Below are 26802 nucleotides of genomic sequence, written 5' to 3' on the forward strand. Positions count from 1 at the left end.
TCTAGGTTTGTATCTCTCTCACACACACCCACGTAAGTGGGGGACGTGCATGAAGAGAAGAGGTGCACGCACGGCGCACGTACTCCCGTCTCTTTCCCAACCACACCCGCGTGGGTACATGGTGGAGCTCATTTCTGTACGAAAAAGGCAGCCCACGTGGTAATTTGGCACGTGTACTGGTTGTCCACTTGGTGGAGGGAGGATCGTCTACCACGGGTGAACAAACAAATTGCGACTTGACGCGTTATGTTAAATTAAAAAAAGAGGCAAACCATGTGGGGCCTACCTTAGAGGCAAGGCTCTATACACTGGAGTACTTTTGATGTGTCCCGTCAACTCGCAGAACGAGGAGAAGCTTGCTTAGTACGCCATCTCCCCCGCCCACGGGCACAGTGGCTCGCAGGATGAGGTGAAGCTTGCTTACGAGTAGTAGTATTAGTACTACTACTACTGTACGCCTTTACGTCCGCTCCCTCGTCCACGCGCGCGGTGGCTCGCAGCACGAGGAGAAAATTTTACTACTCCCTCCGTTTACTCCTCGTCCCTACTACGTACTTTGGTTAGTACTCCCTCCATTTACTTATACAAGCCCACTATAAAAAAATACATTTTGCATCTATACAAGGCCACAAATAGTAATTGAGACAAAAGTTACTACTCCCTCCTTTCCAGTTTATGGCTCAATTTCAAAATCTCTCCAACCAAGGTAGACGGTGAGTGGTCGAATTAATTTCGTAGTTTGCACAAGTAATTACTACGCTCGTTTTTCTCAAGAAGTTATGTTTACCGAGGCATTAAATAGAACGAATGCATGAATGGCCACTAAATTTCCATGAACTTGTACATGCATTGGTTAGTTTCCTCTTGACACTGCTTGTGTCGGGTGAGCTAACGCACCTCGAAATCCAACATGTAATGGTACTACTACTAGTATAGTAGAACTGAGACTTATCAAACGGAAAAACAAATGTTTTTTAGATGAGCCCTATAAACCCTAGTGGGTACGTACTCTGTAAAAACAGATTTTTCCAAAACTAAGTCGCTCCCTTTCATGAATTCTGTAGTATACTCCTCCGTCGACGCTCCCTTTCATGAATTCTGTACTTCCTGTCGCCGACATGTGGGACATATAGCAACCGGGTCGACGTGTCAAGCACCAAATAATAGTGCAGAACAGCAGGGGGACGCGCCCCACTCGTACCGGCCCAGTAGTAGTAATGAGCAATGAGACGTCAAATCACAATGCCGCACCTTCCCAGACGGACGAAGCAACCATTATTTCACACTTCGGTTCGCCATCATCTCAAACCACGTAGTATTGCTTCTGCCTCAAGAGGGACACGCGCATCGCCTTGGTACATCATGACACGTGGGAACGCATGACAGGCCATGCTCCCCCGCCGATCGCTCGGTAAAATCATCTCATTTTTACTATACTTCCTCCGTATCGGTTTACTACATGGCATGCACGTCGTTCTAGGCTGAGAATTTAACTGGCTATATATGTGATGAACAGTACTCTAGCCTTTTAAAAATGTATACTTTTGTACAGTAGTACTATCGATGGATTGCGCCATGGAGCAAAAATTGAAATTAAAAAAAGGTGGTACATATAGAGAGCGCTCGTCGCCAAATTATGCATATAGTACTATTAAAAAAGCCAGTACGTGCTTAATTGGGGTGCTAAATTCTATTAAAGAAATACTAGTAGTATGTACATACTAAAGAGTTAAAGTAACGAGAAGAAACATAACATAGTTCTGCTGGGGGCTCAGCACAACACACCCCTCAAATTAAACTAAGCACACCTGAAATTAAACTATGCAACTAATCCGGTAGACACTACATTAGAAGTTTAGAACCACCATGAGCAACGACACTGCCACCTTACTCGGAGTCCTCGTCCACGTCCTCGACTTCGCCCTTGTCCCTCTTCCTCTTGGCCGATACTTCTTTGCTTGAACCGCACACTTGGCTATTGCTCTTCATCCAACCCTTGTAGATATTGAAACAAAGGTAGCCATCCATTGCAGCGTAGTGGATGTGGTCTATATCTAGTACATTCCGCTGCCATGCATGACGATGAAACGTGTAATGAGGTTTCTCCAGTTTACGGTACGAAGGATGAACCATGGCTCCTGCCAGGGTCAGCATTGAAGGCTGACGAGAGGGCACCAGCCGATTCTTCTGGAGGTCGAAGGGGTCGCCTACAACGAGGCCTATCCGACCCAGGACTTCTTTGTCATTCTTAAAGTCTACAGTAACGAATTTCACTATTTTGTCCTTGAGGAAGTTCTTAAAATCCTGGCACTCAATGTCGGCATGGCATATGTGGTAGACCAAGCAAACGTTATGTACACAAACCTGGATCACGGCGGGCTTCTTCCTCTCTTCGTCCTTTAGATCCTTCTCTCGTCCCAGGACTGTGGTGTACTCAACATCTAGCCCAGCGACCCACTCATCATCTGAGTTTTCGAACATGCGTCTGAAGCGAGAAAGGCATCCTTTCACCATCGCGGGAGAACGGGATGGTTCTAACCTTGTACTCATCGCTGGTGATGGTTCTAACCTTGTACTCACCGCCGATCGTGGAGATTTGGGACGCCATGGATTTGGGAGGAGGGTTAGGATTAGTGGAACTGCCGTAATGTGAATGGACGGGACGACTAGGAGTGAACCGTTGTAGTATTGAAGGACGTGCAGGGACGAGTAGGAGCGAACTGCCAGCGTGCGAACGGCAGGGTAGTGGATTTCCATTCTCCCATGATACGGGCTTCCGAGAGCCCTTGGATCTGAGATCGAACGGTCGCATGGCGTGATTCTAGACCTATGGGTGAATATCCTATCCTGGAGGGTTATTCTGCAAATTTTCAGCAACTTAGCATGCGACCGTTTGATCTCAGATCCAAGGGCTGCCAGCAGCCCGTATCATGGTCGCGCCTACCACGACCGTCGCGTCGCTCGCGCGGTCGCGCCCTTGGAGATTTTTCACGGTGCGTTAGGCTATCTGATGTTGGCATGTCATACATAGTCATCACTTAGTCACTCATACTACAACAAGGTTGGCTATAAGTGTAATTTTTTTTACTCCTCTCTATCTCTTTCTTCGTACTCCCTCCGTCCCATAATATAAGAACGTTTTTGGCACTAGTGTAGTGCCAAAAACGTTCTTATATTATGGGACACAGGGAGTACTAGTATTTATTGCATTTGCCAAGGAGTGACCTCTTCCAATGAAATGGTGTTGCTAAGTTTGCTTCATTTAATTAGCTATAGACTCAAAATTGTCTTTTCACCTAGGTACACGTGCTTAGCACTGTTTCTTCCTTGGGTCACCAAACTAGTCTCTCTCTTCTTGATTAACTTGCCACATCAGACTTTATGCCTATGTGGCAAGCTTAAGCACCTGTAGGAGCAAGTAAAAGTAAGTACAATAGTGCGCTTTACATGGAATTTTTGCATATGTGGAGGAAAGAGAGGCAAGGAAAAAGTGGAGAAGTGGGCTCTCATGCAAGAGCCAGCCTCTACTACATGGTGGAGCATTGGGAGAGGCACCTGTATGGAGGTGGTCAGGAATCGGGAGACTCACGCCGGTCGTAGCGCTGCAGTTAAAATGATAATGGCAAGTCAAATCACGGGGCCCCACCTATCCAGCAGTAACTCGCTGTCAAATCACACAGCCCTACGTTTGCAGCAGCCTACTCCCTTGTCTTCTCATGTCTCTGTTGAACCGACTAGGCGAAACTGCCCCGCCTACCGCGCAGGAAAAGCCCCGCCCTCGACTTTTAAATACAACTACATCCGCTTAAGAATCCAATGATATACTTTTTGTGACATAGTAACTCATATTTAGTTAGTCAAATGGATGACCTAGAACTACGTGCAGGCCCTATAAACCGAGACGCCTAAAAATAAAAAAACCGAGACGGAGAGGGTAGTTCAGCACGTATCTTTTTAGATCAATATAGTCGGGATTCACCAAGGAGCAAAACCAAGTGGTAGGCTGCTCCTGTCGTGTTGGCGTAGCAACTCAAACAGGGTCTGTCCGCACACGAAATGGCGACACACTGAACAGGACCACTTTGGCCGACATGTGGCTCATCCACCGTCTTGTTCCACGTGCGATGCACCAAATTACAGTTCGGAGCAGCAGTTGGAATTGGAGGCACCCCGGTCTTAGCGCCGCAGTAGTAGAAAATGAGCGATGAGGGGTCAAATCACAAAGCCCCACCTTTGCCGCATTAAGCTGGACGGACGAAGCAACCATCATTTCACTCTAGGGTGCAAGAGCATAAAGAAAAGAGAAAACAATGATGCGTGCGGCAGCTACCTAGGGCACCCTAGGGTAGGGGTCTCCACTACAGATCCTTTTTTTGAAAGCGCCTCCACTACAAATCGGCTTCTCCCTCGTCCTCTTGAAGAAAACCGATGATGAGTGCGACAGTAGGGTTTGTAGGAGTACTACGGCGTGCGGGGCCACGTCGTAGTAAACGGGTTCGAGTCGACGCCTTAAATATGTGTGGGCCGCTTGGTTTTAGGGGAACGAGGCAGCATTTTGGGTTCGGGGACCAGTGGAGATATAGTACGTACAAAAAATTGTGGACATAGGTTCGACCGAAAGGCAATGATGCATGGGCCCTGCATTTTGATATACCCGGGGCCGCGTGAAATTTGCTACTCTACTCAAAACTAGTAAGGTACACATGTATTGAACGCATGAGATTTCGAAACCAAATTACGAATAAATACACACTATAGCATGTAAAGCTTTGAGTCATATATGCATGATGTAGATGTTCGTTTAGTTCTTATAGTTCATCTCATTCAAAATCAATTAGTTTTATAAAAATGTTAAGATTCATGGGGTTATGCATTGTAAATCATAAAGTAAAAAACAAATAATGGCAATTCATTTAAAAATAATAATCAATTATGATACAGAAGATTCTAGAACAAAGGAGAAGTTCTTGTGTTTTGAGGTTTGTGCATTATGCTTAAGTTCAACCATGGAGTCTTCTAAATTGTACATGTGGCAGATCTGGTGGAATGTTGATGATATCCAACGGCCAGTAGTGCTCGGATTTTCCTATCTCTGCACTGTCGGGTTAGCTTCATCCAGCGACCATCTTTCAAAGTTATTGGCACACTATATAGTTCTTGTGCCATAGTTGCATGTTTTGGAGAAAAGCTACTAGTGGGTTGTACTATCTATTTAGGAATAGAATATGTATATATGGAAGTTGTAGGGAAAGAGATGACATGGAGCATCTCAATTCCTATGAGTAGGGATTGGAAAAGAGATGTCATTTGGTTCACATCATAGGAACTTTTCTATTGAATCTAGAGATGACATGTATCTCAATTCCTATGAGGATGGATTAGAAAAGAGATGTAATTTGGTTCATATCATAGGAACTTTTCTATTGAATATACGCTAATGTTTATTTTCCTTTGAAATTAAGGGAGTATAGGAATCCATTCATATGAACCAAGTGGCTCTAAAGCTATAGAAATGATATCATGTTTATTTCCTTTGAAATGTGGAGTATATGAATCTACTCCTATGAACCAATTGGCTCTAAAGGCAAAAATCCTATAAAAATCAGATCATATAGAGTTCCTATGATATTCCTCGACACTAAAGGATGCTTGAAATTGCTGCGGGTGATACGATGGTCTTTCTTTGTAGACTCCTCACCCACCTTTATAGTTACCTCTCGAAGATGAATGAAATGATATATACATGGTATTCTACATGTGCAATTTGGTACACGAAAACTCGGTAAAAGTTTCGAGGTTCGAATTTTCAATAAAGCTATATGCACTGCATTTTGGAACGGAGGGAGCATACGGTAGTTGCTAACACTCACGTGGAAGATTTGTGTGTAGGAGGAGTGGCTGTTCTGTTAAATGACATGGCAAAACCGACACTGTCGGATGCCGACCTAACGGTTCTTACGGCGTTCGTCAGGAAAAGGCTTGTGGCGAACGTTTGTCGGATAATGATTTACGGACACATGCATTGCATTGATACGTGCCCCCTCTCTCTCACGCACACGCACCCTCATGAGTCACGACTCTCCCGAGTCCTCTCGCAGACTCGCACGTCGCACCCACCGTCTATCTGCAGGTAGACGTCACGCACATATGTGCTCTTCACACCCTACCCTCAGAACTTCTAAAAAACAAAAGACGGCGCGCACATTTTATTTTAGCTCACACGTCACACACTTATACTATTACTCTTACGGCGAATGTTCTTTGGGCATAGTATATTGTATCTCACGAAGAGAAGCGGTGCACGCACGCACTAGTTCTCTCACACCCACTCGCGGGTACACGTAGGAGCGCATTTTTTTGAAGTTGGTACAACAAAATCACTCCGCTATATATAAAAGCAGGAGCCTTAGTGCTTGCTTTACGAGGGTTCCTCTCGTTCACTCTCTCATGCTCTCCAGATCTAAGCAACACATAGGCAGCCACACTCTCTCTCAGCTCACGGCTGGTCACAAATCCGACCGGACAACCTCGACCGGGGCAGGGGTGTAGGTGCATCATTCACGCTGTCGTCGGCGGCAAGGGAGGAGACCAACGGCTGCCCGCGCGTCCCGATCGGCGGCCATGCCGTTCTCTCCGAGAGAGCGCCGGCTCGGGAGGGCCTCCGACCCCTTCTTCCTCCCTGCGATATTGTGGCCAAGATGCGGCCTCCCGACGCCGTCTTTGCCACATGCCGACGACCCTCAGGTATATATTCCTTCGAAACCTGCCTTGCTCTACTGCCCCAGCTCCCTTCGTGTGGATCCTTTTCTACTTCTGTCCGCTGTTCCAAAGCCACCTAGACTTCTACTATTATTAGAAGTAAAGATAGTTCATACAGTCGACTCAAAGCGTTGGTTCAAACAGGGAAGAAAGTGGGAAAGCTGTAGCATGAATCTAGGACTTGGTTCTAAGAGGAAACGGGGGAAAGTAGTAATATTTGTCACTTTTTAAATAACCGTATTCGTATTTGCGCAAACAGGGATGTCTGTCTCTGTATAGTTTCTATCCGCGCAATCAAAAGCACACACCTCAGTTTTAGTACAACTGCGCAAAATGAGATGGCTATCCCTCGTTGCCATCGTCTAACCTCCCGTCTTCAAGGCATCCCTACATTGCTACTAGTAACTAAGGTAGAATGACCAACGCAATCTAAAAGAAGCTGATTCATATGTTTTACTTCCTGATTGCAGTGCAGGGACGAGCGAAAACAACTGCATCCTAGTCCGGAATGCACTTTCTACCAGTTCATCCATGGACCGAGGACTAGCTGGCACGGCTGCACAGCGGTTTTCTGGACAGGTGCGCGGGCAAGAGGCATTGTGGTCTGCTTATTTCTGCAAATAGCAGTGCTTAAATTTAGTGGAATGCACAAGCATTTCAGCTGGTCAGTACACTGCATGGTTCAGTTCAGCATTCCAGCTGAGACCACAATTATAATTGGTTATTCTGGAATGAGAGAACCTAACCCCGAATGGTGGCAATAAGAAAAAACCAGAGTGAACTCCAGGAAATTTAAGCCTGCCGGGAGGCCCTTTGCTCAGAGAAGCCTTGCTTGTTTTTTCCTGATTTGTAAACCTTCTCACAACTTTGTCTTTTGTTGTGAACTAGTATATATTTGTTATGTTCTATGAATCATTGAGATGTATAAAATTTCGTAACTTATGCTTTTCAAGTTTTTTATGAAGACGAGTTTAATGTGAGTGTTCCACATGAGCGCTGGACTAGCGTGTGAACGTTTGGAATTTATTACATTGTGGCCTCAATTAACTGCATGAACCACTGTAACAAGATACCTAGTTTATTATATGTCAGACAACAGATTGTTGATTGTTAGCTGGTCGATAGCCTAGTGTTGAAGCGAGCTGAGCCAATGTGCCGTCTTTTGCACAACTGCTTACAAGTTGGGTAGCACCAACAGTGTTCACAAGTACTTATGTATACGTCAGCGCACGGTTCTCGAACGAGTGCTCTATTTCATCAAAACACACACTGCTCGTATGATAAATGGTGACAACTTATGTCTTACCATGCCATATTCATGAAAAAACTAGTGAGGACGCATCTGTTTCGGCAACAATTACGATGGTTGTCACATGATTCACGAGCACACAATAGTAGCAGCAGCTCCCATAGACGGATTCAAATAGAGTACTAGCCCCAGAGGGGTCGATAACAGGCAAGGTTCCGATAATTAGACACAATCCAAACTACTATTAAACACTAGCTGGGGCAACTATTTCATGCCTCAATCTAATTTGGGTTGGACACAAGACGGACCTTGCCATGAACATCATCGAGGACGTCCCGCAGCAGCTCAATCCTGTGAACCTTCATGAAGACAACCTTGTGGCCTTGCCACTGATAAACTTCTTTGTGGAGGCATGCCACGTCATCTTCCTGCGTAAGCTTGACAAGAACAGTATGCCTCACAAACGAAGGAGTAGCTTTGAACTTCTTGTGCTTCAGTACACCCTGGACAACAGTGAGGCTGGAATACAACTCTTCATTGGTATAACCGCAAATGGCTTCCAGGATCCAACAGCCTAAGAACTCTGTTTCCTAGTGCGTATATTCAGGTCGTCCGCCTCATAGCGAGTGACATGTACAACCACACAATCCTTGTCTGCATCAGGGCTCTAATTGAAACAGAAACAAATTCTTAATTACTTTTCAGTATAAGAAACACAAGTTATTTAAACCACTATGTATAGCATGGCATCGAAGCTAATAAAATTTTGCATTATTAATCACCACATACTTCCTTTTCTAAAAAAATCACCACATACTTAGATGAAAAACCACAATCGAGATCGGCAAAGAAGGAAATCACCTTGGGCAGCTCAGCAGGGGGGGGACACATCCTCGAAGGGGGCAAACTGCTCCTGTAGTGCCACGGGGGCTGTAACCTCAAACGTGACGTTGACCATCTCAGCAGTGGCCGTGAGCGTATCTGGGGTCAGCTTGGTGGTTGCCTCCATCTTCTTGGAGCTCTCTATCTCGTGGGGATCAGCCTCCCGCATCTGCTCCAATATCGGCAGATCTCTGCCTGGTTCTCCTTGGTCCATCATGAAACTGACGAATACTAGGAGACCACTAAAGGAAAACACAATCACAATGACAATTAAACAAAAAAGAGAGTGAGGATCGGTTACTGCTTTGCAAAAGTTCTTTTTTTTCTCTGAACAAAATATACCAACATCACGGATCCGCTTACCTTCCCTTCGTTCGGAGAGAAGAACAGTGGCAGATGTGATTGTTGCCTTTCTTGAAGACGGTGAGGGAGAAGGATAGTCCAAGGGAGAAGGGGATTCATCGAAGAGTGAAATGATGGTTGCTTCGTCCATCAAACTTAGACTGCGGGAAGGTGGGGTTTTGTGATACGACGGCTCGTTACTGCCGCGCTACGACAGGGGTGACTCTCCGCCTGCATACTGCCTTCTAATTTGGTGGATGGCATTCGGTAGAGGGAGACGTTTCAATGACCTAGGAGGAGCCAGAAGCGGTAGAGTGTCTCCACTGTACTAGTAGTAATTGCTTTTCTGGGTAGCTGTAGAGTGTCTCCGCTGTACTAGTAGTAATTGTTTCTCTGGGCCCAAGACAAAACAGCCCATCCACACTAGTAAATACTAAAATCAATTCAAAAGCCCATCCACACTGGGTGCTCTTCTTCCTCCTCGCTCCCACCCACCTCACGTCAGCTCGCTCCACTTGTACCCCCAAATTCCTCACCTCACTCCTATAGAAAACCCCAGCTCCCCTTCTTCCTCACTCCTACAGAAAACCCCCAGCTCCCCTTCTTCTTTGCTCGCACTACAACTAGGCTCGTCATTCGTTACTCTGCTCAAATCCGTGAGCGCGACGCGACGCCCTCGAGGAAAATGGAATCGGCTGACCCCAGCGCCAAGAAGATGAGGCTCCCGCCAGCGGCGACGCCTGTTGTAGATCCCGCACCCGGCAGCGCGGGGAGAAGTGGCGACCCCGCCCCCACCGGATCCCAGGAACCCGTAGAATCTCGGGTGGACCGCATCAGCAATCTCCCGCCGTCCTTGGGGAGATCATCTCGCTTCTCCCCACCAAGGATTACTGCCGCACCCAAGTCCTCTCAATTTGGTGGCGCCCTCTATGGCACGCCGTGCCCCTTAATCTCGACTGTCGTTAGCTATCTCCCTTCAATGATTTTGAAATCCCCAGAGCCATGATCTCCTCCCACCAGGGCTTCGTTCAAAGCCTCTGCATCCCGTCATGCTACCTGAGCAAGCATACCATGCCCTGCACGGTGGACGCCTGGCTAAAATCCCCTGAATTCGCAGAACTACAGCTGCTTGAGTTCTACTATTCCTCTGGAAATCACATACCACATACCGAACGCCATGAACTTGTGCCCTCAGCACAGATGTCCATCTCGCGGTTTTCGTCCTCTCTCCACACCGCCACCTTTGCGCTGTGCTACCAACCAGACAATCTGGTACTAAACCTTCGACTCCCATTTCTCAAGAAACTTTCACTTGTGCGGGTTCGTATATCGGAGGCCTCATTGCACAGCATCATCCACTCCAGTTGCCCTGCGCTGGAGTGCTTGGTGCTTGTTTTCACAGTTAGAGTCGGTTGTCTGCAAATAAAGTCGCCTAACCTTGTAACAATTGGAATTTCTTTTGACGGAAGGAAGCTCATCATCCAAGATGCCCCTTCACTTCAAAGGTTGATCCTTGATTCTAGTTATTCACCGTTGCAAATAACCGTCCTCTCTGCGCCCAAACTACAGACCTTGGGTGTAATACATGATCTCTGTGCTCATTTCAATATGGTGTTTGGCTCCACAGTTCTTCAGGTACTTTATATTATCATCTACACTTGTAACCATAAGCTGCATTTTAAATTTCTGCGCATAATTTATATATCATCTTGGAGTACACATTTTGTACTAATATTATGTTATATGCTCAATGAAGAGTTTCTCCATGGATGGCCTATCAATGGTGCTGGATTCTGTCAAGATCTTATATATCCAAATGAATAGTTTTGATCTGAACAAGATTATTGGCTTGCTGCAATGCTTTCCATGTCTGGAGAAGTTGTATATAAAGGTGATAATTTCACGCACATTGGAAGCCCGCATATAGTGTACTAGAATTAACCGTTCAGCTGTTGCTCTTTCGACACTCTTCTTTTAGACCTTAACTGTTTTCAATCTTCATGTCTATTTAGGCAACAGGACGGGGTAAGAAAGTTATAACCAATCGGTGGATTCGTAAGCATCGGGATTTTCTCACTTCTCATGAGATTCGATTGAAGACAATAACGCTAGAACGATATGTAGCCAACCGTGCAAACACAAGATTTGTCACATTCTTCCTGCTGAATGCGAGGTTACTATTGTCCATCAGGCTTAAGTTTATCAGCAGCATGGTTTTGACGGATGGGTATGTCGAAGAGCAAAAAAAGGAGTTTTAGGTGGGCAAAAGAGCTTCTGAACGTGTCGGGCTTCTATTTACAACATATTGTGGTCATAATCCAGTAAATTTTACGACCCAGGATGTTCATTCTATGGACCTGACTGATCCATTTGACTGTGACTGCCGAAAACAGTGCTGGAGTTAGATGTTGTTGCCCTTTTCAATCTGTTTTTTTAACCTGATGAACAATTAACCCTCGTGATTTTGTACAGTTTGTAAGCTGGAGTTAGATGTTCCTGCCCTTTTCAACTCGGTTGTGACTGTCATATATTCTTTGAAACAAGGCAAATGGCTTGCCATTCGTTTAATTTAGAGTGAAATATTCTAACAAATCCCAACCAAGCGAAATAACATCACTCTCGCCGGCTGCTTGAGCTCACTGTGCATTACAGAAGCCAAGTGATTAGCCCCCACCAGCACCCACAAACTTATTTCGAACTAGCACATCAAATGGGCTGTAAATTTTCATAGGAAAGGTTGCATAACCGTGACAGATTTGGATTCTGACATTTGGGACCCGCGAGGAAATAGCCTATCCAAGGTGGTGTCGACTTACTAGCCAGTCAACAAACGATTCTGCCTACCAGCCGTTGGATTGACATCCAACATCTGTCGTGTATCTTCTATCTCTTGTCTTCTTCCTCCAGCCGCCCAAACCAAATCACCCCGTCGGCTCCGCCTGCTCCCGCCTCCCATGGCTGGCTGTGCCTCCGCCGCCCTACCGTACGTACCCTCCAACGTTGGCTAGTCCCTCCCTCTATTCCCCCACACGTCCTGTTATTCTCCGGCGACGTCAGCCCCAACACGCACCCGCGCCCGAACCAGTCAACCCTCGTACTCCCCTCCGCCTGCGACTGGACCGGCGCATCTTCAACGGCTCCTGTTCGTTCCGTCCGAGGCCTCGCCGTCGTCCTCCGTCTTGCGGCCTTGGTTCGCTCGCCGTGCGCGGTGCACCGCCCTCTTGCATTGTCAACGTCGTCAACGGAGAAACAGTGTCGTCGTCGTGTTCATGGGGAGGCAACGGAATGCGTCGTGTTCATGGGGAGGCAACGGAATGCGTCGTGTTCATCAGGAGGCAACGGAACGCGTGGGAGCCAACCGGCTGGGTCGGAACGGAATGCGTGGTTGTGTTCATCGGGAGGGCTTGGACGGAACAGGCGATGGAAACGAGGCCTGGGGTACCGCAGAACGGAGGAAACGGCCTTGTGTTCGACCGGCCACGTTCAAAACGGGATCCTGTTCATCGGGAGGGGTCTGGCGTACCGCAAAACGGACCAAACGGACCTCCTACGGTCGAAACGGGGGTCCTGTTGATCGGGAGGGGTGTGGCGTACCGCAAAACGGACGAAACGGACCTCCTACGGTCGAAACGGGGGTCCTGTTCATCGGGAGGGGTGTGGCGTATCGCAAAACGGGACTGCACGGGATACTGTTCATCTCCACCGTCGACCTCCTCCAGCATCCACGGGCTACCGTCGACCTCCTCCAGCCTCCACGGGCTCCTGTTCATCCAGCCTCCACCGCGCGCTACTCCACCGGCTACTGTTCAACCACCCCTCCACGGGCACCCCTCCACCGTCTACTGTTCATCCAGCCCTCCACACCACGGGGTCCTGTTCATCCAGAGGCAACGCCACCGCTCACTGTTCATCCAACCCCCCCCACAACGCTCAATGTTCATCCAATCGATCGGCTTCGGTTAGCAGCAGTAGCGAAGGAATCGCTCGATCGGGTTCAGTTAACAGCCATCGATCGATCGATCGGGTTCAGTAACGCGTAGCCTGTAGTGCAATCACTCGGGTTCAGTTAGAGCCCAACGCCTCGCTCGGGTTCAGTTAGAGCCACCGCCTCGCACAAACACGCGTACGTGTACGAGAGAAACGCGCATCGCTCGGCCCCCGACCTCCCACCGTCACCGGGAACTCCCCAAAATTTTCCTCCCCCTCGCTTCTACCACGGTTTTTTCTGTCATGGACGGCCCAAAGAATGTCATGTAGCTGCGTCTCCGGCCCGCCCAGGACAAAAAGCCCATTTTTGTCATGATTTTTTGTCATAGAAGTAGGAGCCCACCACATCTATGATGATATCGGGTTTTGTCACAATTATCGTCATAGAAGTGTCATATGTATGAGAGAAAAAAAATTCGTTCGGCCCAAAATGTCACGGATGTGTCTTTTTTTGTAGTGAGGGTGGCCGAACTGGCCATGAAGGATTTAATAATCCAGCTGTGGCCTGCCGAAGCTATACCCAGCTGTGGCTCGTGAAGCGGCTGGTGAATGCCTTCCCTTGGCTGGCCGTCGTCAAGCGGTCGGTCTGCATCGAGGGCGCGCACATGGCCTTCACCCGGGTCAAGGTGTGGTGGGCGAAGATGGACGCCGTCAAGCTTGTGACCGAGGGACCGCCTGAGGGCAAGGAGCACCGCACACCCGAGCGGTATTTTGAAGACGTCCTGGAGGGGTCTCGTATTGTGGCGACGCAATGTGTGCAAGACATTATTTTCGAATGAATACATTCGTGTTCTCTCTGCCTTGTATGATGAAACAAAGTCGTTACGTAATATAATGTTTTTTTAATTCACCTCCTGTGCGGCCGTTTTGTGTGAAATATGAGAGTTGGCCAGTCGTCGGCTTTTGCCCCCACGTACGTAGTACGAGGCTGTTCGGGATGTAATCTAAACACTCTTGATCCAATTGTTTGGTCCTTGAAGGAGGTGTTTGAAGGAAATATGCCCTAGAGGCAATAATAAAGTTATTATTTATTTCCTTATATCATGATAAATGTTTATTATTCATGCTAGAATTGTATTAACCGGAAACATAATACTTGTGTGAATACATAGACAAACAGAGTGTCACTAGTATGCCTCTACTTGACTAGCTCGTTAATCAAAGATGGTTATGTTTCCTAACCATTGACATGAGTTCATTTGATTAACGGGATCACATCATTAGGAGAATAATGTGATTGACTTGACCCATTCCGTTAGGTTAGCACTCGATCGTTTAGTATTCTGCTATTGCTTTCTTCATGACTTATACATGTTCCTATGACTATGATATTATGCAACTCCCGTTTACCGGAGGAACACTTTGTGAACGTCACAACGTAACTGGGTGATTATAAAGGTGCTCTACAGGTGTCTCTGAAGGTACTTGTTGGGTTGGCGTATTTCGAGATTAGGATTTGTCACTCCGATTGTCGGAGAGGTATCTCTGGGCCCACTCGGTAATGCACATCACTATAAGCCTTGCAAGCATTGCAACTAGTGAGTTAGTTGCGGAATGATGTATTACAGAACGAGTAAAGAGACTTGCCAGTAACGAGATTGAAATAGTTATTGAGATACCGATGATCGAATCTCGGGCAAGTAACATACTGATGACAAAGGGAACAACCTATGTTGTTATGCGGTTTGACCGATAAAGATCTTCGTAGAATATGTGGGAGCCAATATGAGCATCCAGGTTCCGCTATTGGTTATTGACCGGAGACATGTCTCGGTCATGTCTACATAGTTCTCGAACCCGTAGGGTCCGCACGCTTAAAGTTTGATGACGGTTATATTATGAGTTTATGTGTTTTGATGTACCTAAGATAGTTCGGAGTCCCGGATATGATCACGGACATGACGAGGAGTCTCGAAATGGTCGAGACATAAAGATTGATATATTGGAAGCCTATATTTGGATGTCGGAAGTGTTCTAGGTGAAATCGGGATTTTACGAGAGAACCGGGGGTTACCGGAACCCCCCCCCCCGGGGGGGGGGGTTTAATGGGCCTACATGGGCCTTAGTGGAGAAGAGGAGGGGCGGCCAGGGCAGGCCGCGCGCCCCCTCCCCCTCTAGTCCAAATTGGAAAAGGAGGGGGGGCGCCCCCCTTTCCTTCCTCTCTCCCTCCTCCTTCCCCCTTCTCCTACTCCAACTAGGAAGGGAGGGAGTCCTACTCCTAGTGGGAGTAGGACTCCTCCTGGCGTGGCTCCTCCTGGCCGGCCGCCTCTCCCCCCTTGCTCCTTTATATACGGGGGCAGGGGGCACCCCATAGACACAACAATTGATCATTGATATCTTAGCCGTGTGCGGTGCCCCCCTGCACCATAGTCCACCTCGATAATATCGTAGCGGTGCTTAGGCGAAGCCCTGCGTCGGTAGAACATCAACATTGTCACCACGCCGCCGTGCTGACGGAACTCTCCCTTAAAGCTCGGCTGTATAGGAGTTCAAGGGACGTCATCGAGCTGAACGTGTGCTAAACTTGTAGGTGCCGTACGTTCGGTACTTGATCGGTCAGATCGTGAAGACGTACGACTACATCAACCGCGTTGTGCTAACGCTTCCGCTTTCAGTCTACGAGGATATGTGGACACACTCTCCCCTCTCGTTGCTATGCATCACCATGATCTTGCGTGTGCGTAGGAAACTTTTTGAAATTACTACGTTCCCCAATAGTGGCATCCGAGCCTGGTTTTATGCGTATATGTTATATGCACGAGTTGAACACAAGTGAGTTGTGGGCGATATAAGTCATACTGCTTACCAGCATGTCATACTTTGGTTCGGCGGTATTGTTGGATGAAGCGGCCCGGACCGACATTACGCGTACGCTTACGCGGGACTGGTTCTACCGACGTGCTTTGCACACAGGTGGCTGGCGGGTGTCAGTTTCTCCAACTTTAGTTGAACCGAGTGTGGCTACGCCCGGTCCTTGAGAAGGTTAAAACAGCACTAACTTGACAAACTATCGTTGTGGTTTTGATGCGTAGGTAAGAATGGTTCTTGCTTAGCCCGTAGCAGCCACGTAAAACTTGCAACAACAAAGTAGAGGACGTCTAACTTGTTTTTGCAGGGCATGTTGTGATGTGATATGGTCAAGGCATGATGCTAAATTTTTATTGTATGAGATGATCATGTTTAGTAACCGAGTTATCGGCAACTGGCAGGAGCCATATGGTCCTCGCTTTATTGTATGCAATGCAATCGCCCTGTAATGCTTTACTTTATCACTAAGCGGTAGCGATAGTCGTAGAAGCATAAGTTGGCGAGGCGACGATGATGCTACGATGGAGATCAAGGTGTCGCGCCGGTGACGATGGTGATCATGACAGTGCTTCGAAGATGGAGATCACAAGCACAAGATGATGATGGCCATATCATATCACTGATATTGATTGCATGTGATGTTTATCTTTTATGCATCTTATCTTGCTTTGTTTGACGGTAGCATTATAAGATGAGCTCTCACTAAATTATCAAGGTATAAGTGTTCTCCCTGAGTATGCACCGTTGCGAAAGTTCTTCGTGCTGAGACACCACGTGATGATCGGGTGTGATAGGCTCTACGTTCAAATACAACGGGTGCAAAACAGTTGCACACGCGGAATACTCAGGTTAAACTTGATGAGCCTAGCATGTGCAGATATGGCCTCGGAACACTGAGACCGAAAGGTCGAGCGTGAAACATATAGTAGATATGATCAACATAGTGATGTTCACCATTGAAACTACTCCATCTCACGTGATGATCGGACATGGTTTAGTTGATTTGGATCACGTGATCACTTAGAGGATTAGAGGGATGTCTATCTAAGTGGGAGTTCTTAAGTAATATGATTAATTGAACTTAAATTTATCATGAACTTAGTACCTGATAGTATTTTGCTTGTTTATGTTGATTGTAGATAGATGGCCCGTGCTGTTGTTCCGTTAAATTTTAATGCATTCCTTGAGAAAGCAAAGTTGAAAGATGATGGTAGCAATTACACGGACTGGGTCCGTAACTTGAGGATTATCCTCATTGCTGCACAGAAGAATTACGTCCTGGAAGCACTGCTAGGTACCAGACCTGCTGCAGGAGCAACACCAGTTGTTATGAACGTCTGGCAGAGCAAAGCTGATGACTACTCGATAGTTCAGTGTGCCATGCTTTACGGCTTAGAACCGGGACTTCAACGACGTGTTGAACGTCATGGAGCATATGAGATGTTCCAGGAGTTGAAGTTAATATTTCAAGCAAATGCCGAGATTGAGAGATATGAAGTCTCCAATAAATTCTACAGCTGCAAGATGGAGGAGAATAGTTCTGTCAGTGAGCATACACTACTGGAATCAGCTAATTTGCCATCTGCCAGCTCTTTGCCGTCTGCTAGCTGACGGCAAAGAAGCTCTTTGCCATCAGCTACCCAAAAGAAGACGACAAAGAAATGGCAGACGACAAAGAAGCTCTTTGCCATCTGCTAGCTCTTTGCCGTCCGCTGGCAGACGGCAAAGAGAGAGGTGGCCCCCACCCCCCGCCCGTTTGGAAAATACTTAACGGCACACCTCTTTGCCGTCTGCCAGCAGACGGCAAAGAGGCAAAAGGGCGGACGACAAACAGTGGCGGACGGCAAAGAGGACACTACCTAACGGCCCGTACCCCCCCCCCCCCCCCCCGCCCGTTACTCTGTTCTCTCCTCGCCGAGCCCCGCCACCACTTCCCACCCCACCGCCGCCGCCGCCGCCCGCCGCGCGCCGCCGCCCCCACCACTCGCCGCCGCCCGGTCGCCCCACCACCCCGCCGCCCCACCGGCCCCCCGCCCCGTCGCCACTGCCGCCCGGCGCCGTCGCCCCCGCCGCCCCGTCGCCCCATCGCACCGGCCCCCCGCCGCCCCACCGCCATGTCGCCCCCCGCCCCGGCCCCCCGCCGCCCCGTGCCCCACCGCCCCAGGCCGCCCCCGCGCCCCGGCCACCTCCTCCACCGGCCACCTCCTCCACCGCCCCGCCCCCTCCTCCACCGGCCTCCTCCTCCACCGGCCCTGCCCCAGGTGAGCCCCCCTCCTTTTTTCTGTTTTTTTCCTTTTTAGTTTTAGTTTTAGTTTTAGGTTTAGTTTTAGTTTAGTTTTAGTTTTAGGTTTAGTTTTAGGTTTAGTTTAGTTTGAGGAAAGAAGAAGAAGAAGAGAAAAAGAGGAGAGGAGGAGGAGAAGAAGAGGAAAAAGGAAAGGAAGAAGAAGAAGAGGAGGAGGAGAAGAAAAAGAAGAAGAGGAAGAAGAAGAAAAAAGAGGAGAGGAGGAGGAGAAGAAGAGGAACAAGGAAAGGAAGAAGAAGAAGAAGAGGAGGAGGAGACGAAAAAACAAGAAGAGGAAGAAGAAGAAGAAAAAAGAGGAGAGGAGGAGAAGAAGAAGAGGAAAAAGGAAAGGAGGAAGAAGAAGAAGAAGAAGAAGAAGAAGAAGAAGAATAAGAAGAAGAAGAAGAAGAAGAAGGAAAAAAAGGAAGAAAAGGAAGAATAGGAAGAAGAAGAAAAGGAAAAAAGAGGAAAAAAAACCCGACCCGACATGGCACCCCGACCCGACACGGCACCCCGACCCCGACCCGGCACCCCGACCCGGCACCCCGACACGACACCCCGACACGACACCCCGACCCCGACACCCCGACCCCGACCCCGACCCCGACCCCGACACCCCGACCCCGAGCCTGACCCGACACCCCGACCCCGACACCGACACGGCACCCCGACCCCGACCCGGCACCCCGACCCCGACCCCGACCCCGACACCCCGACCCCGAGCCTGACCCGACACCCCGACCCCGACACCGACACGGCACCCCGACCCCGACCCGGCACCCCGACCCGACACCCCGACCCCGAGACCCCGACCCCGACACCGACACGACACCCCGACACCGACACCCTGACACCACACCCACCCTTACCCCGACACCGACACGGCACCCCGACCCCGACCCGGCACCCCGACCCGACACCCCGACCCGACACCCCGACCCAGCACCCCGACCCGACACCCCGACCCCGACACAGCACCCCGAGACCGACACGACACCCCGACCCCCGACACCTCCCGAAAAGGTGTTCTTTAGCCTTCTAGAAGCCGACGGGGTCATATATTTGTGAATTATTAGTTAGGTCATATATCTTTCGATTTTGTTATGAAAAACATCATATATAATTGTGTTGATCGGGTAGTTTTAAATGTGCAGTTGTTTCATCGCTGCGAGGTTTGGTGTTCGACGACCTCGCCGTGCGTTTGACGAGCTCTGCCCCTTCGTTCGTGGGTGAGCATAAATGACATGTCCTCCTCCCCCATTAATTATTTGATCTATTCCGATGAAACTTGATAGCTAGCTATATATGTGTCTTGAATCATCAGTATGCGTAACCAATATGTGTCTCCCGTTCGAAAGCGTCATAGTTATAAATATGCATGCATTTGCATATTTATAACCTTGATTCTTTCGAATTGTCCAACGCTATCCATGGACAGCCCGAGTATGTTTAGATTGGGTTCGTTTTCCCATATGCTTTGCTCCGGATCCGATGCATAAATTTTGTCAGTGCCTCCCCTGTTGTTCTCCGGGTACACATCCTCTCTGTTTATTGCAGAGACGTGTATCAGGAGAACAGCGGGTAGGTGCTGCCGAAATTTTGCGTAGGATCCGGAGCATAGCATGGGAAAATGAACCCAATCTAAACATACTCGGGTGGGTTTAGGACCTATCATTACCTATTAGAGTGTAGGTTGCATGGACGTAATAAAATTGACAAAGTAGATCAACTGATGAATATATACATGGTGAATTTTATATATATATATATATATATATTTGTTGTGTGTCTAGTAGCTCTGAAAGTCAAGATGAGTGATCGTGCGTGGATGTACACCGGTCACACTGGTCAGAACAAATGGAGCACTGAATGGTTCACCAAAACCAAGGGGTTTGTGCGAGCCGCATTTGCAAATGGCCAGAGGAAAACCTGGTGCCCCTGTTTACGGTGGGGCAATTGGGAAAAGAAGACAGAGGCTGAAATGGGCAAACACCTGCAGAAGAGTGGTTTTACGCCCGATTATACGGTGTGGACATTTCATGGTGAGTCTGCCCAACATGACCGAGCTGAGGTGGATCGTCGTCGCACCGACGAGCATGGTACCGGGATGGAAAACATGGTGCAAGACTTCGATGATGCTTGGGATTCGGACGAGGAGATGGAGGAATCTGCAAAGGCCTTCAATGAAATGTTGGAGTCTTCAAAACGTCCGCTCCATGAGCACACTGAGCTTTGTCAGTTGGATGCCATCTCACAAGTAATGGCTCTGAAGGCTCAGTTCAACTTGGGCAGAGAATGCTACGATGCAATGGTGACAGTATTTGGACGCTTTCTACCCAAAGGCCATGTAATGCCTGCAAACCTGTACCAGTCGGACAAAATCCTCCGTGCACTGAAGATGCCCTATGATAAGATACATGCATGTGAGAAAGGATGTGTCTTGTTTAGGCTTGACTATGCGACTTGAACTATTGTCCCATTTGCAAGCCTTCCAGGTATGTTGTGGTAGACAACGGTATGGGTGAGAAGACACAGACCAAAATCCCCGTTATGACACAGACCAAAATCCCCGTTAGTGTTCTTCGGTATATGCCAATCGTACCAAGACTTCAACGTCTTTTCATGGTCAAAGAGACGGCCAGACAGATGACATGGCACAAAACGGGCAAAAGAACCGAACTAGATGCAGATGGGAATCTGATGATTGTACACACATCGGATGGTGTTGCGTGGAAAAAGTTGGATGAATTACATGGTGACAAAGCGGCGGATCCGAGGCATCCTCGAGTCGGCATCAGCACGGATGGGTTCAGTATGTTTGGTATGACAGCAGCCCAATACAGTTGTTGGCCCGTATTTGTCCTTCCACTCAATCTCCCCCCTGACAGATTCTGCAAAGAAAGAACATTTTCCTGACGTTGATAATTCCAGGGGCCAACTATCCGGGGAAAAATATGAATGTGTACATGCAACCGCTTAAGGACGAATTGCAAGAAGCCTGGGATAATGGGTTCAAGACATACGACGCCTATAGCAAACGGAACTTCATAATGCGTGTCTGGTACATGTACTCGACGCATGACTTGCCGGCGTATGCGCTATTCGTTGGCTGGTGTGTGCATGGAAGGTTCCCGTGCCCCACATGCAAGGGAGCTCTTGAGTTTCGTTGGCTTCAGGCCGGTCGCAAGTTTTCTTGCTTCGACATGCATAGACAGTTCCTGAATCCTCTCCATAAGTTCAGGAAAGACAAGAAGAACTTAAGTGATGATGATAGTGATGATGATGATTATGCATTTATTGATGATACTGATCGAGATTATTAGTAGTGTCAGGTATTAAATTTTTTAATGTTGTACTTGATGATGATACACTTAAGTGATACACATATTATTATTCATGTCGGTCTTTTTTTTATGTTGTACTAATTTCGTTTACTGTTTGTCATGGCAGGTGTTGAAAGATGGTGGGCGCTGGTCGGGAGCGCGCCAAGGCCCCTTCTTCGTCGGCGCGTGGTCTGAGGTCTTCCATTCCAGACGCACCTCTCCGCTGAGCGTTGCTGGACAGTATGGCCACACCGCCGGGCCCTTCTTCGTCGACCGCGGTGCCCAGCAGGGGACGAGGTAGGAAGGGAGGAGGTGGGGCACGTGGTCGCGGGAGAGGAGGTAGGGTGACTGCTACGGCGCCTTCCTCGCTGCCACCCCCAGCTGTTTCACCCGAGCACGTGACTGCTAGGGTGGACTCGTCCGAGGAGGAGGCTACACGGACTCCGGTCCACGAGCCTCCGGTCCACGGGTCTTGGGCCCACGAGCCTCGGGTCGACTGGCCTTCGGCCCACGAGACCCCGGAGGAGCACACGTCCGGATGGGGTACCTGGTCGGATCAGCCCGAGGAGCCGAGTGGCCATGCTGATGATGGCGGGGAGCCGACTGATCTTGAGGAGGAGGGGGGCACCCTCTACCAGCGTGGTGCTACACGGATCCCGTCCGTGCCGGCGACCCGCGAGCAGAGGTGGTTGATTTTCCCTGATGGGGAGAGGTACGTAAGTGCATTTAATATTTTTGTACCTTGTGCATTCACGTTTCTTCAAATAACTAATGCGTTGGCCTTGTCATGCTGCAGGGGTTGGGACCACCATCATAGTGTCCGCCGGCCCAACTCCGTCCTTGGAGTTCTTTGCCGGCAAAACTTCCCGGGGTTTGTCACGTTGCCTGGTGAGGGTCGGCTTCCAGAGCTTGGATTGAGCTGGGAGCACTACGTGGCTGCCCCGGCCCCGCCGGATGTCATTATCGACGGTGTCGTGTGCGACACGAGGGCAGACATGGTGATCAGGACGTTCTGGGTAATTTCTCCTTTACACATTTAAAAATCTTCAACTATCTAGTTATTAATTGTACTAATCAATATTGTCTCATTTGATTGCAGACATTCTACAGGTGTGAGGAGGGATACGAGGAGGACGCGGCACATGTTATCGAGAACGTCTGCAAGTGCCTACTCCAGAACTTACAGCACGAGGCTCGGGTGCAGGCTGTTCGAGACTACTACGCCTTGCGTGGTATCAAGAAGACCAAGCCGGCGTGCCGCGATAAGTTCCTGAGTAAGGAGCAGTACATGAAGGTAATTCTTAAGGCCTTCTACGTAAGTTCCTTCATTTAGTAATTCTTAGCCGTAGCGCTCAAGTTTCTATTTGCTAACTTAGGCGCCTCCGAGATGGTGTGCGGATCGGATGGATTGTTGGGAGGTGTTGGTCGATGAGTGGTGCTCAAAAGAATGGCTAGCCCTCCACAACGAGGCCAAGGACAAACGTGCCCAAATGGAAGGTGTGCCACACCATCAAGGCAGCTCCAACTTATATCAGTTCGGGCGCAACTGGGTATGTGGTTTGCTTCATGATTCATGCAATTCATTCATCATGCTAGCTTGAGCCCTTTAATTACTAATTTACATTGTTTCTCTCTTTCAGGCACGCCACAATAAGGTGGATAAGGTGCCAGAGGTGTACGACCTGTATGCCATGGCCCACACTGCCTCTTTCAAGAAAGTCAAGGCTTTCTCTCAGTCTGACCTCGATGATGCAAACAACTTCACCAACATCTCCTCCCACAACAAGCTCGTGAGATATAGAGATGAGGGGAAGGCGAGGAAAGGGGAGGACTTTAACCCGAGCCAGGGTCCCATTGATCCAGAGCTGGTGATGATATCTGGTGGCGGGAGGTCCCATGGCTCCATAGCCATTGGAGATGGACTTACCCGTTGTCCTAGCACTCTCCCGGAGATCAAGGCGCGCCAGTCGAGCTCAGCTCCTGAGATAAGGCCTCGTGAACGGCCAGTGCAACTCGCCATCAAGGTTAGTGATACGTACTCAGTTATCTTTCTCCTTTACATTGTGTGCGCTTCCATCAATGATTACAAATGGTCATGTGAGTGGTGTTGCAGGCTGCTATACAGAGTGAGAGAGATCGAACGGAGAAACTTCTGGCGGAGGCGGCGGAGAGGCAGCGGGAGTTGGAGGAGAGGACGACAAAGATGATGGAGGAGGAGAGGGCACGGAATGACATGCAGGCAAGGGCCATGTACGAGCTCCTTGTGGTAAGTTTCTTCTGCAGATTAGCCAAAACATTCATGTAGTGTTTGTCTCATTACTAACTAGTATGACTGAGTCGTCGAAACCAAATGTGCAGTCTGTGTGCGAGAAGACAGGTCAGACCGCTCCGCCGATGCCAGTGATTGCTCCTGGGACCACGGTGAGTTTTATTTGAATGGACATTACTTGCTAGTCTTAACATTTGAGTGTCATCATGCTAACAAGACATTGGAAATGATCTTTGGTGCAGCGTAACTCCAGACAAGCATCGCACGATCCTTCTCCAGCTACCGACACGAGCCACCCCGCTCCTACACCTCCTGGATCTTGGTAAGTTTATCTAGTGTTTTGCTTAACACATGCATAAAGACCTAGACTTAGCTTTAATTAGCTTAGTTAGCTCATAGACGATCCATTTTACTTAAGTTAGCTCTAAAATGACCCATTTTACCTAGGTTAGCTTATAAATGATCCAGTTCATCCAAGTTAGCTCAAAAATGACCCATTTTACCTAGATTAGCTCCTAAATGATCCATTTTACCTACGTTAGCTTTAAAATGACCCATTTCAACTAGGTTAACTCCAAAATGACCCATCTTACCTAGGTTATCTCATAAACGATCCATTTCAACTAATTTAGCTCATAAACGATCCATTTCACCAAGTTAGCTAAAAAACGATCCATTTCACCTAAATTAGCTCTTAAATGATCCATTTCACCTAAGTTAGCTCAAAAAGATCCATTTCAACTAAATTAGCTCATAAATGATCCATTTCACCTAAGTTAGCTCAAAAACGATCCATTTCACCTTAGTTAGCTAAAAAACGATCCATTTCACCTTAGTTACCTAAAAATGATCCATTTGACCTTAGTTAGCTCATGAACGACCCATTTCAACTAAGTTAGCTCATAAATGATCCATTTCACCTTAGCTAGCTCATAAACGACCCATTTCAACTTAGTTAGCTCATATATGATCCATTTCACGTAAGTTAGCTCATAAATGACATACTCTTCTTGTTCTAGTCTTCTTCTTGTTCTACTCTTCTTGTTCTAGTCTTCTTCTTGTTCTACTCTTCTTGTTCTAGTCTTCTTATTCTAGTCACCTATTTCTAACTTTCTTATTTTTCATTTTGCAGATTTCATTCACTTGATGAAAGCTTGCATAGATGGAGTGCTCCTTATCCCTTTCTCTGTTTCTTTTGTATCGTTGAACTATGCATGTATCTTGGTAGTTGGATGAACTATGCTATGTATGATGGAACTTGGTAGTTGGATGGAACATATGTGATGAAGTTATGTGATGGAACTATGTATGATGGAACTATGCATGTTGGTATCTTATATGTTTGCTGTGAAAATTGTTGTCATATATATCTTATGTGATGGAACTCTGCCTTGTGAAATATATCTATATATGCCATATATATTTTCTGTGAAAATTGTTGGATTTAATAAAAAACAGAAAAAGACCCAATATGCAGGCTCTTTGCCGTCTGCCACCGATGGCAACGGGCCCTTTGCCGTCTGCCGCGGACGGCAAAGAAGCCACGTGGCATCCAGCTGTGCTTCCTGGGAGCTGACCCATTTGGTCAGTTTGCCTACAGTGGCAGACGGCAAAGAGTTTGCCGTCAGCGGCGGACGGCAAAGGCCTGCCATGGAGTGACGTGTAGATGACATCATATGGCAGACGGCAAAGGCACTAGAAAGTTTGCCGTCCGCGGCGGACGGCAAAGGGCTGCCGTTAGGCACTTAACGGACTAAGAGCACAATTATTGTCGTCCGCCCTCGTTGCCGTCAGCCGCCAGAAAGCACACGGCAAAGTAGCTGTTTACCGTAGCCTACTTTGCCGGAGCCTTTTGCCGTCCGCGGCTGACGGCAAAGGTCTTTGCCATCCGCCGTTCGTGCCTTTGCCGTCCACCATGGCAGACGGCAAAATAGCTGATTCCTGTAGTGATATACTCAAAATGTCTGGCTATAACAATCACTTGATTCAACTGGGAGTTAATCTTCCGGATGATAGCGTCATTGACAGAATCCTTCAATCACTGCCACCAAGCTACAAGAGCTTCGTGATGAACTATAACATGCAAGGGATGGATAAGACGATTCCCGAGCTCTTCGCAATGCTAAAGGCTGTGGAGGTATAAATCAAGAAAGAGCATCAAGTGTTGATGGTCAACAAGACAACCAGTTTCAAGAAAAAGGGCAAAGGGAAGAAGAAGGGGAACTTCAAGAAGAACAGCAAACAAGTTGCTGCTCAGGAGAAGAAACCCAAATCTGGACCTAAACCTAAGACTGAGTGCTTCTACTGCAAACAGACTGGTCACTGGAAGCGGAACTGCCCCAAGTATTTGGTGGATAAGAAGGATGGCAAGGTGAACAAAGGTATATGTGATATACATGTTATTGATGTGTACCTTACTAATGCTCGCAGTAGCACCTGGGTATTTGATACTGGTTCTGTTGCTAATATTTGCAACTCGAAACAGGGACTACAGATTAAGGGAAGATTGGCTAAGGACGAGGTGACGATGCGCTTTGGAAATGCTTCCAAAGTCGATGTGATCGCGGTCGGCACGCTACCTCTACATCTACCTTCGGGATTAGTTTTAGACCTGAATAATTGTTATTTGGTGCCAGCGTTGAGCATGAACATTATATCTGGATCTTGTTTGATGCGAGACGGTTATTCATTTAAATCAGAGAATAATGGTTGTTCTATTTATATGAGTAATATCTTTTATGGTCATGCATCCTTGAAGAGTGGTCTATTTTTGTTGAATCTCGATAGTAGTGATACACATATTCATAATATTGAAGCCAAAAGATGCAGAGTTGATAATGATAGTGCAACTTATTTGTGGCACTGCCGTTTAGGTCATATTGGTGTAAAGCGCATGAAGAAA

The 26802-nt window shown here is 47.9% G+C and overlaps 1 protein-coding gene across 1 annotated transcript in view; it reads left to right on the forward strand.

Moving 5' to 3' along the window:
- Positions 1-24718, forward strand: part of LOC141040823 (uncharacterized) — a 40873-nt gene extending 16155 nt beyond the window's left edge. Inside the window, exons 4-9 of the mRNA XM_073506938.1 lie at positions 22249-22343; positions 22428-22647; positions 22731-22860; positions 23495-23655; positions 23745-23897; positions 23990-24718. Of these exons, the coding sequence (XP_073363039.1) occupies positions 22249-22343; positions 22428-22647; positions 22731-22860; positions 23495-23655; positions 23745-23897; positions 23990-24067 (837 nt within the window). The 3' untranslated portion in view covers positions 24068-24718. The remainder of the gene's footprint in view (positions 1-22248; positions 22344-22427; positions 22648-22730; positions 22861-23494; positions 23656-23744; positions 23898-23989) is intronic.
- The last annotated feature ends 2084 nt before the right edge of the window (positions 24719-26802 follow it).

Source organism: Aegilops tauschii, chromosome 2 (genome assembly GCF_002575655.3).
Source record: "Aegilops tauschii subsp. strangulata cultivar AL8/78 chromosome 2, Aet v6.0, whole genome shotgun sequence".
Taxonomy (NCBI): Eukaryota; Viridiplantae; Streptophyta; class Magnoliopsida; order Poales; family Poaceae; genus Aegilops; species Aegilops tauschii.